At 44.0% G+C, this 11936-nt stretch overlaps 1 protein-coding gene across 1 annotated transcript; it reads left to right on the forward strand.

The window, feature by feature from the left end:
* The first annotated feature begins 3894 nt into the window (after window positions 1-3894).
* Window positions 3895-11726, forward strand: Sike1 (suppressor of IKBKE 1). The gene is made up of 5 exons (NM_001012182.2): window positions 3895-4144; window positions 4332-4437; window positions 5737-5879; window positions 6983-7096; window positions 9964-11726. The coding sequence occupies exons 1-5, from the start codon at window positions 3986-3988 to the stop codon at window positions 10063-10065; spliced, it is 624 nt and encodes a 207-aa protein (NP_001012182.1). The 5' UTR covers window positions 3895-3985; the 3' UTR covers window positions 10066-11726.
* Window positions 11727-11936: the final 210 nt, after the last annotated feature.

Here is an 11936-nt window from a genome sequence, read left to right on the forward strand (position 1 = left end):
TGTAGCTGCTTACACATGCCTAAAACACAAAAAGCAGTCAACAAATATCCAGGATTGCTGGGATGATGAGGTGGTGGTAGTGATGATGATGATGGTGGTGGTGGTGGTGGTGGTGGTGATGGTGATGATGATGATGATGATGATGATGATGATGATATTTGTAAGATACTTTGGGGGATGGAAAGATGCCTCAACAGCCGGGTAGTGGTGGTAGTGTACACCTTTAATCCTAACATTCTTGAGGCAGAGGCAGGTGGATATCCTACTTTGAGGCTAGCCTGGTCTACAGAGTGAGTTCCAAAACATCTAGGGCTACACAGAGAAACCCTGTCTTGAAAAACAAACAAAAAGAAGCCTCAACAGATTAGATGAGTAGCTGCTGTTGCAGAGGACTGAGATTCAGTTCCTAAGCTCCATAAAGCAGCTCACGGCTGTCAGTAACTCCGGTTCCAAGGGGGATCTGAAACCTCCTCTGGCTTTGCTTTGACCTTACTGCATGCACAAGGTGCACTTCCATGCATATAAAGCATTCAAACACATAACATGAAAAAATAAAAACTAAAAGTGTAAAGGAACTTAGGTGCATTGGGTGGATATAGTTGATTTAAGTTTTGATACTGCTTTTCTGGTTTTAATTGTATTAATTTTTCACATGCGGGGCGCAGGGGTAGTGGGGAGGACACACATGCCCTAAAGTACATGTTGAGGTTAGAGAACAGCTTGCAGATCCAAGTTCTCTCCAACCATCTTGGTCTCAGGACTGAATTTAGGTTTTCAGGCTCAGCAGCAAGAGCCTTTACTCTCTGAGTCTTCTTGACAGCCCTGCTTTTATTCTACTTAATAAAGATGATACATTAAGTCAAATCCACCAGAAAAATCCCTTTTTTACTTTTTAGCAGGGGAGCGCAGCTACTCGTATACCCTTGACCGAAGACCGGTCCTCCTCTATTCGGGGAAGGTCGTCCTCTTCGACCGAGCGCGCAGCTTCGGGAGGGACGCACATGGAGCGGTGAGGGAGGAAGGGGACACCCGCCTAGCCAGCCAGATCAGCCGAATCAACCCTGGCGATCAATGGGGTGACAGATGTCGCAGCCAGATCGCCCTCACATCCCCTTTTTTACTTTTTAAAGGAAAAAGAAAAGGTCTAATGATACCCAAAATGCTGACATTGTGTGGGAGTCACATGACACCCCTTTTTTTGAAAATTTATTTACTTATTATTTATGAGTACACTGTAGCTGTCTTCAGACACACCCCAGAAGAGAGCATCAGATTCCATTACAGATGGTTGTGAGCCACCATGTGGTTGCTGGGATTTGAACTCAGACCTTTGAAAGAGTAGTCAGTGCTCTTAACCACTGAGCCATCTCTCCAGCCCCACATGACACTCCTTAACCCTTACCAAGAATACTGGCAATCCTGACGTCTTACAGAAACAATGGCACAGGTCCAGAGAGAAATTCAGCTACACAGCCCCTGATGAGCCACATGGGACAAGCAAAGCTGGCATCATAACTCTGCCAGTGCTCCCCACATGTACAGACTACTCACTGTTTTCAAGGCTATGTATTTATTTACAGAAAGGAAGAGGGAGAGGGGTTGGGGTAAGGGAAGAGGAGGGAAAGGGCAAGGAGAGGGAGGGAGACAGAGAACAAGTGTTAGCTAATTCAGGTGCCTGTGTGGAGGTCAGAGGACAACTCCTGCACACAGTTCTCTCCTAAAACTTGTGGAATCTAGGAGTCAAGCTTGGGCAGCCAGCCTGTGTGCAAGGACCTCCATCTGCTGACCAATGATACTCATCGTATTTTTGAACATTTTTTATTAGTAGGGGTTTGGGGACAGAGGACAATTTATGGGTGCATCCTGGCAAGCACCTTTACCCACTGAGCCCTCTTGCTGCAACAAAAAGCTTTATAAAGAAAAAAAGTAAGCAAATAAACGTATCCAACTGAATTTTCCAATTTATTAAAAGATAAATTTGGGGCTGGAGAGACGGCTCAGCAGTTAAGAGCACCAACTGCTCTTCTAGAGGTCCTGAGTTCAAATCCCAGCAACCACATGGTAGCTCACAATCATCTGTAATGGGATCCGATGCCACCTTGTGGTGTGTCTGAAGACAGCTACAGTGTACTTATATATAATAAATAAATAACCTTTTTTTTAAGTTAAATATTTTGAAATGTAAGTTCAGAAATATATCTAATAATTTTTTTTAAAAAGCTAAATTTGTTCTGTTCATAGAAATTGCTGTTTATACTGTGGTTTTGGTATGGTTTGGTTTTTTTGAGACAGTTTTTCTGTGTAGCTTTGGTTGTCCTGGAACTCACTCTATAGAACAGGCTGACTTCAAATAAGAGATGTGACTGCCTCTGTCTCCTGAGGGCTGGGACCAAGGGTGTGCACCAGCACCTCCAGGTGGTTATCGCTTATACTGTATAAGTCTGGTGAATCAATGGCTTTTGTCCCCATTTATCCCCATAAGTCCCCCCATACTCCTATTTATGGTCATCCCAAGACAACAAAGACCAATAGAAGATGATCTAGAGTTCAACGTTGTAGAGAATTATAGCCCTTGGGTGTGTTTTGCATGAGGGAACTGCCACTTCAGCTGTTCATCATTATGTCCCCAGCTATCTCGCTGCCACACTGCAAAATGTACTACTCAGTTTTGCATACAGTCCCAGGCTTCTACAATCTCCCCTCTCACCTTCAGATCTGTATTGCTGGCAACTGAAAACTCGTCCCCACCTCGGCCCTTTCTAATGTCCTAACCTATGTTCACATGCCTTAGTTAAGTTTATTTAGGCTACTAGTATAGCCTTCAAGAGTCCCCCAATTTCTCCAGAACTGAGGGGACCTCTACCCCTTCTTAATGTCCAGTTCACATAATCTGAGCCCTCATCCCGTGTGACTTCCAAGAAAGTTGTATATTCTTCAAGTATTTCTAAGAATTCTGGGGAATGCTCCCCCACAAAACGTTTACAAATATATCCTGGTCTTTGTTGCAAAGTTAGTCCAGGCTATTACTCTGTTTTTCCAAAATTCTTTTCCTTCTGCATGAAAATCATCCCATCTTACCAGAGGCGACCTCTTAACACAGTTTTTTATAAGTGTAAAAATTTTACAATAGACACTTCCCCAAAAGTACAGCTTACATCACGTAAATTTTACGTAATTTACGTAAATTTTTCTAAATTTTACGAGATAAAGAGAGATTATAGGACAGGGAAAACGATTCTTTAAAACACAGCATTACTACTATTCTATTGTCCTGGAATCTTCTAGACAAAATGTTTTACAAAAGAATTCCGTCAGCCATAGTGCTGCAGGATATCAGAATACCTCCGAAATCAAAAGGCTTTCAACTTGCATTAAGGAAAGATTTCCCTTAGTGTGTGCATGTGCACGTAACTGTTTGTTTGTATACACAGGTGCAGGTGTGGAAGTCAACGGACAACCTCAGGTGTCATTCCCAGACACTGTTCACCTTTTAAAGAAAGAAGGGAGGGAAGGAAAAAAGGAAAGAAGGGGGAAGGGAGGGAGGAGAAAGAAGGATAGAAGAAATGGAAAGAAGGGGGGAGGATACAGAGGAAGGAAGGAGGGAGGGAGAAGGGTGAGGTTCCGGTGTATTTTACCACTTGTTGGGGGTGGGTATTTGTTTTGTTTCATGAATTTCTTAAAACCCCATTACTAAATAACAACCACATCAATCAAAACCAGAAGAAAAGTTGAACTGAGACCGAAACAGAAGTAACATTGCAAAAAACCACGATGTGACACCAATCAGGCCTCTGCTGCTCCACCCTAGAAAGGCAGTGGCGAAGCCTGAAGGCAACCAAGAATTCACCACTGCGCAGGCGCAGACCGAGCTGCCAAGGTGCCTTAAAGCGTACCCGGAAGTGACGCGGGTCGCACTGAGCCGGGGCTGGGGAAGGGCTGAGCGAATCGCCGAGGCTAGCGGGCCGGGCGCGCCTCTTCGGCCACTATGAGCTGTACGATCGAGAAGATCTTGACGGACGCCAAGACGCTGCTGGAGCGGCTGCGCGAACACGATGCGGCGGCCGAGTCGCTGGTGGACCAGTCGGCCGCGCTGCACCGGCGGGTGGCTGCGATGCGGGAGGCGGGCGCCGTGTTGCCGGAGCAGGTCGGCCGGGAGCCAGGCCGCTCCCTTGGGTGGACGCTGCGGGCGGGCGGGTGGGGTCCCGCGGCTTGATTTATCTTGGTCCGGAGGGCAGGGCGGATGTGAGAACTTCCTGCGCAGTGGGTGGAATGATACCTCCCCCGCAGCACCTGCCTATATTTGCATTGCCTTAGTCTGTCTCTCTGTCCAGTATCAAGAGGATGCATCCGACGTGAAGGACATGTCTAAATATAAACCTCACATTCTGCTGTCTCAAGAGAATACTCAGATTAGAGACTTACAGCAGGAAAACAGAGGTTAGTCAGGCGTGTGTGTGTGTGTGTGTGTGTGTAGGTGTGTGTGTAGGGGTTTTTTTTCCTGGTAATACTTTGAACGTTATTACACATGTGCCTGAACAGTTCACAAGCGTACACATCTCACACATATATCTACGTCAGTGCTTAAAGGATCATCTGGCAACAGTACAATCTGTTAGATTGTTCTTTTAAAAGTCTTCCTGATTAATGACTTTGAAAGAGCTGTTTAGTAGAGTTGAATTGTTAGATGACCAGGGAGTGGGCACATACTAGCTGGAGGCTTATGTCATAGTCTTTAAACGTAATATTTCGATATTCATTAGAGTGAGCCCTAAAGTTAAGGTGGAGGTTTCTTTGATGTTTCTATGCAAGATGGAAGGCTAGAACTTCGCCCCTCAAATATATATTCTTTTTTTAAAAGATTTATTTATTTATTATATATAAGTACACCGTCCGTAGCTGTCTTCAATTCTTTTTTTTTTTGTTCTTTTTTTTCGGAGCTGGGGACCGAACCCAGGGCCTTGCGCTTCCTAGGTAAGCGCTCTACCACTGAGCTAAATCCCCAGCCCCTGTAGCTGTCTTCAGACACACCAGAAGAAGGCATCAGATCCCATTACAGATGGTTGTGAGCCACCATTGTTGTTGCTGGGATTTGAACTCAGGACCTCTGGCAGAGCAGTCAGTGCTCTTCACCACAGAGCCATCTCTCCAGCCCCCCCCCCCCCAAATATATATTGTTAGGGTTGTTAATGACAACAGTATGGTAGTTGTCTTACAGAGATCTTTTACATCTGCCATTCCACTATATTCTCCTGTCCAAGTATTTGCACAACACAGCTAAGAAACAGGTTCACATGCACCAGCAAAATGGCCCAGCGGGCAGTGGTACCAGCCAGAAGACCTGAGTCCATTCCAAGGACCCACAGGGATTAAGGAGAGAACCGACTCCTGGAAGCTCTTCTCTGATCCCACATGTGCACTATGGTGTTTGCACAAATCAGCAAAATGTGGTATTTTTTTAAGTGAGCTCATTTTGCTTCTGAGAAGTAAATTAGAAAGCTGAATTCAAGTCCATGCCTTGTGATTACACGTCCCATTTTATTTCCACAAAACTCTACTACCTAGAGAGTTTTTCTGGGACACCGCTTGCCTCATTGATATTGCTTGAATACCAATATCCAACTTTGAAAGCCCAGTGTCCCATGGATTGTCTGAGAGCTGCAGCTGTTAGGAGGTTTGCCTTGAGACCTGTGATGGCCATCATTACCCAGATGCTTGTTTTGTTTGTTTGTTTGTTAGAGCTGTGGGTCTCCTTGGAGGAGCACCAGGATGCATTGGAACTCATCATGAGCAAGTACCGGAAACAAATGTTACAGTTAATGGTTGCTAAACAAGCAGTGGATGCTGAACCAGTTTTGAAAGCTCATCAGTCTCACTCTGCAGTAAGAAACACTGATAAATAAATTGTAAATAAACTGAACTGAAATTGTGAGGTTGTTTCCTGTGTTTGCAGAAAACCATGTTCCCCTTTCTGCATATTTTCATAATCACTCTGTCTTTGGCTGTGGCTTTGTGAAGATCTGAATAAGAGAAGGGGATAAGGAGCCTCTCACATCCTTTTTAGTGGTAAAAGTCACCTACCTCACCAGGGATCTCTTCAACGTAACATAGGAAGATAGAGAGTAGGCTAACCTGGGCTACATAGCCAGCTACATACCAAGCATGATGCCAGCTAGTGTGGAAGGCGTTCGGTGACCACTTAGCTGATTACTGTACATTCTATCAAGCCATAAGTTTTGAAGTTACCAGGGCATGAGTTCGATTTTACCCCTGTCTTCCATATAGCAAGCAGGCACTAACTTCATTAAATTACTCACGCTGTGTTATGGGGCAGGGGCGAGTCTTGCTGGCTTGTTTATAGTAGTTCCTATGCTTTGATCCTTACTGTTTAATTTGGAGGAGCCAGCAATTGCCTTGCCATTTGTAGGGTGCTCTCTTGTCCTGCTTAGCTTGTACTGTTTTACTCTGTAGTAATTGATTAGAAGCAACTATTTACTGCAGTGAAAGATGGCGCTACATCTCATCTATCGTTAGGAAATGGAAAGTTTAAAATATTTGAATGTTTTAAATATCTAAATATTTCATTTGTCTATTTTATTACATTTTTGGTTGGGTGGTTGGGTGGTGTGTTTGGGGTTTTGTTTTGTTTTGAGGCTAGGTTTCATTTAGCCCAGGCTTGCCACTTAATCCCTAACCCTCCTTCCTGGGCCTCCCAAGAGCTAAGATTACATATGTGTGCCACCACACCTGGCTCCTGGATATCAAACATTCTTTTGAAACTGTTTGAAATTGTTTTGAAATTGTTTGAAATGCTACAAATTTATATTATTATGGCTCAAAATAGAATATGGTTGCAGTGTAGCTAAGTGAGCCACTCCCCGCTGGTTTTTATTTCTCCAGGTTTTTAGTAGCCAAAAAATTCATGCTGCACCTGCATCCCATGGTCTTTGTAACCAGAAACTTTCTCTTCATCCTATTTTCCCAGGAAATTGAAAGTCAGATCGATAGAATCTGTGAAATGGGAGCAGTGATGCGGAGAGCGGTTCAGGTGGACGATAACCAGTTCTGTAAGATTCAGGAGAAACTAGCTCAACTGGAGGTAAGGCGGTGGGTGTCGGGAGCTCACCTTTCCTTCATTTGTGAAGTTCACTGGTTGTGGCGGTTTTTAGAGGGCCTCAGGCTGCATTACCGCTGTCCTATCACTGCAGTATATTAACGTTCTCCTTTTTACAAAAATGTCTCAAAAAAGAAAAGAGGGAGGGGTCATCTTAGACTGGGGCCTGGACTGGCCAAGAGCTCAAAACTGACCTCCCTCAGTTGGCAGTGTTGATGTTCTCTGTGTAATGATAGAACATTTCAATTTCTCCTTTACACCCTTTTGAGGAAAATAAGTAGATGGAGTCAACAGCAGCCAATGGAAATGTCAATTGTGGGGCTGGGGAGAGCTTAGTTGCTATATCTATTAAATGTATAACATATTTAAAAAGCAGAGAGGAGGAACAGGTCATGTATAAGCTGACTTCTCTCCATACTAGAAAGTCCAATAGATAAAATCTAAAGTTGATCAAGAAATAGCAGTACAGAAGCTGGGCAGTAGTGGCATGTGTCCTTTATCCCAGCACTCTGGAGGCAGAGGCACACAGATCTGTTGAGGCTAGCCTGATCTATAGAGTGAGTTCCAGGACAACCAGGGCTACATAGAAACGCTGTCTCAAAAAAAACAAAAAGAAAGGGAGGTAGATAGATCAGTACAGGCAATCTTTCAGAATTATAGAAGTGAATGCCAAAAGAAATGCATAAAAAGTGGGGTTGAAAAGATGCTCAGCGGTTAAGAGCACTGGCCAGAGGACCCAGATTCAGTTCCCAGCATCCACACGGTGACTCACAACTGTGTAACTGCTGGCACACAAGTAGTACACAGACAAAACACCCTACACAAAGTGAAGAGACCTTTTAAAAATAGATTAAATAGTATATCACAAAACTACTGTGTGTGCTGGGACTGGAGTGCCTGCTTGGCGTTCCTGAGACCCTGGGTGGGGTCCCCAGCACTTTGTAAACTAGAGGTGATGATGCACGTCTACAGTCAAAGAACCTACGAGGCTAAGACAGGAGGACTGAGAGTTTCAAAGCCAGTCTGGGATACTTGGCGAGTGTGAGACCAGTTTCTGTTGTATTAAAGCCTGTCTCAAAAAGAAAAAATATCTAAAGGGCTAGAGAGATTGCCTATCGATTAAGAGTACTTGCTGCCTTTGGGAGGACCTGAGTTTAGTTTTCAACACAGTCCACTCTCAGTCTTCCCTAGCTCCAGGTCTAGGTCATCTGATACTGTTTTCTGACCTGAAAGAATACCAGTCATGCATGTACCATACACACATACAGGGAAACACATGCATAAAATAACATGAGTAAACACTGGTCTGTAATGGGCCACATCTTTAATTCCAGTACTTGAGAGGCAGAGGATCTCTTGAGTTTGAGGCCAGCATGGTCTACAGAGTGAGTTCCAGGATAGCCAGGACTACACAGGAAAAACCCTGTCTCAAAAAACCAAAAAAGAGAGATGGAAGGAAGGAAGGATAACGAATGAAATCATGTTTTTTTTTTTAATGTAATTACACATGTATGAGTATAAAAATATGCAGAGAATACACTTCAGTAGGTGGTTTGAAGATTTGCCTGGTTATTTCAGGTTCTATAGCGGGCCTTGAGAAATTCCAGAAGGAAAAGTTAAGGTCCTTGCCCATATCTAATGAAGGAAGGGCATAGTACAGAACGGTATGTAAGTGCTAAAGAAAGATTTAGACTACTAAGACCGAAGAGAGAGCTCAGAGTTAGGAGGACTTGCAGAGAACCCAGTTCCCAGCAGCCACATTGTGCCTCACAGCCATCCGTAACTCCAGTTCTAGGGGATCTGATACCCTCTTTTGGCCTCCAAAGGCACCAGGCACTCAGGTGGTGCTCATACATACACAGGTAAAAATAACTCGGGAGTACTGAGAAACTGTTTACAGGGTAAAGAATTTGTTCAGCCTGTTGGTGAAGCTGGAAACACTGTAATTTAAATGGGTGTCCCGTAAAGATCTGGACATGGTGGCACACACCTGTAATCCCAGTACTTAGAAACAGAAGGGTCAAGAGTTCCAAGCCAGCCTCCACCTACCTGAGACATGAGACCCTATCTCAAAATAGAGAGACGATGATTTTCTTCAAAGAGGATAAAGATAAGAGTGTAGCCTATCCTTAGGAAGTGAAGAGGGTTTGATTCCTAGCTAGCTCCCACATGGTGACCCACGACTTATGTAACTCCAGACTCCGGCAGGGCATTCAGTGTCCTCTGACCTTCCAGGTACCAGGTGTGCACACGATGCACAGACATCCATGCAGGTAAAACATTCACACACTCATTTAAAGTCCAGGTACGGCGGTGCATAACTCTACTACTCTGGAGGCAAAGACAGCCAGATATGTTAGCTTAAGACCGGCGTGATCCGCATATCAATTTGAGACCAGCAAACTCCACTCAGTAAGACTTTGTCTTAAAAAACAACTTTTTAAATCAATTAAAAACTTTAAAAATATTTTTCCCCTGTGATAGGATGCTAAAGTGTAGCTGTTCACAGCTGATGGATTCTGGGGGTGGGGATGGGGAAGGACTCAGTTTTCTTTAAGGGGCAGGCAGCCCACTAGAAGATGGACACGCTCCAGTGAATATATGGGCAACACAAGTTGGACTTGGTATTTTTTTTTTCTCTTTTTTTTTCTTCTTTTTTGGGAGGTAAGGTGGGAGGACAGTAGTAAGGGTGAAAGGTGAACCAGAGAGGACTGGGAAATGAATGGGATTGGGATGCATTATGTTAAATTTCCAAACAATCAGTAAAAATATTTTCCTCCTTTCTGGCCCAAAATAATATGTTCTGACACAGTTTAACAGTTAAAATACCGGAAATAATCTTTTCTCCCCAGCTTGAAAATAAGGAACTTCGAGAATTACTGTCCATCAGCAGTGAGTCTCTCCAGGTTGGAAAAGAAAGCTCTGTGGCTCCCGAGGCTCAGACCATCAGGTAACTGGACTTCTAAGCGCTGGCTGCAGCCGGCTGCCCGTCATGGAGAGAAGCAGTTACCTCTGCTCTCAGAAGTGTCCGTCCAAGAGTCTTGCCACAGACTGATTTAGTGTTGATTGGAGGTATGGGGTGGCAGTTTAGAATTGCCACTTGATATTCATTGTCCACTAAAGAGTTTGGGGTGTGTTAGTAAAACTAGACAAGTCTCCCATTGCTGTGACAGAGACCATGTGTGTCACTCTGGGACCGGAATCTATAAACTGTGGTCTGCAATTTGATGTTGTTTTTTCACAGCTTGGAAACGCTGAACACTTTTATTATAAACCATGGTTTTATTTTATATAGGAATATAAGAATCCCTTCTAAGAATTTTTAAAAGATTTAACTTTTTAAAAATACATATTTGGTGTCAACCTGGAAATTTTTTTTTTCTTCCACTTATAAAAGTAAGATGATTTCACAGAAACGATTGGCAGATTCTCTGAGTGACATCACTCATCTGTGGGGTTTTGATCCTCTCCGGTGCTAGGAGTCGGCACTTTGTGGTCAGGTGTCTTTGCTCTTAATTTGAGAGAATCTATTACTAGTCCCCAGGAAATATGCTTGAAAACAAGGAAACTGGGTTAGGCTTGTTCCTCCTCCTCCCCTCAAGGATCCACAGTCCTTGAGAGAGTGCTGAGGAACTTGGACCTGCCCTGTCATGTACAGGGAGCTATTAAATGTCCGTGACTGTACATGTACATTTGACTTAAATGCCAAAAGTAGCTCTCAGCTATCTGAGTAGTAGTCAGTTTTCCATTATGTCTGCCTGGGGAATCTTCAGCTTAGGTAGTTGCCTCGTATGAAGAACATGTATATATCTCACAGGTTTCCCACCTCCTGGCTCCTAGGCACTTTAATTGACACCTAGCTGTGCCTCACAGAGCACCATCGCCCAGATGGTTTATACTGGCAGCAGTGCTTGGCTGTCTTTACACCTACTGGGTTTTCACATGGAAGCATTCTTATTACTCACAGAAAGTTACCACATTCCTAAGGCCCTGCAGGCAATCAAGAACAATCCTGAGGTCCTAATAGCTCTCCGCCAACTCCTTCCCGTCTTAGTTTACTCATATTTCAGATTTATAAATAACCCCTTTTATACTGTTTGCCCAGATGGACTTTGATTTTCATTTACCATGTTAACTTTCACTCCAGCTGCTCCCCTAGAAGTATCCCCTAAGTGCCCCAAGTGTACTCCACAAGCCCATTCAGGAGTGGGTGCCCTCTCCCACTTGTCAGCTGTCCAAACATGTCTCGTCGACAGCGACAGTGACAGCATTATTAGACAGTCTATTTCAGCAGTGAGCACAGAGTCCCTGTATCTGCCTTGTGTTCCCTTAGCACTCGCTGCAAAGTTCTTTACATCCAGCTTCCAGAAGAACCCCTTCATTTCAGTCCTGAGGGCAGAGCAGGCTTTCGGTGCCCTGTGTCATGAACTCTGCCTGGTATTGATGCTGTGAAGGTATACAGAGCTAGCACACTGAGTGGAGAAAGAGTGTTTTACACTTTGTGTGAAGATGTTAATATCTCTTGCAGTGGATGGACGCGTTTAGTGTATAAAATGTTAGTATGAAATTATCTTTACTAATAAAAATCTCTTTTTGAGAAGGTTTGCTAATTTTACTGAGTAATGAGTCTAATTAACGTTTAGCTGGGCAATGGCAGTGCACACCTGTGATCCCAGCACTTAGAAGGCAGGAGCAGGCAGATCTCTGAGTCTGAAGCCACGCTGGTTACAGAGTGAGTTCCAGGAGACTACGCAAGGAGACCCTGTCTGGAAAACAAGCAAAAAGAAGTGTAGTTTGTTTTTTTTTTTCACATATTCATATACAT

Source organism: Rattus norvegicus, chromosome 2 (genome assembly GCF_036323735.1).
Source record: "Rattus norvegicus strain BN/NHsdMcwi chromosome 2, GRCr8, whole genome shotgun sequence".
NCBI lineage: Eukaryota > Metazoa > Chordata > Mammalia > Rodentia > Muridae > Rattus > Rattus norvegicus.

What these genes read in the sequence shown, in the direction of transcription:
- Sike1 (NM_001012182.2), top strand. Translation starts at nt 3,986, where the DNA reads ATGAGCTGTACGATCGAGAAGATCTTGACGGACGCCAAGACGCTGCTG. An exon ending in GCGCCGTGTTGCCGGAGCAG is followed by an intron (nt 4,145 to 4,331) that starts GTCGGCCGGGAG and finishes CTCTCTGTCCAG; the next exon opens with TATCAAGAGGATGCATCCGA. An exon ending in AGAAACTAGCTCAACTGGAG is followed by an intron (nt 7,097 to 9,963) that starts GTAAGGCGGTGG and finishes TTTTCTCCCCAG; the next exon opens with CTTGAAAATAAGGAACTTCG.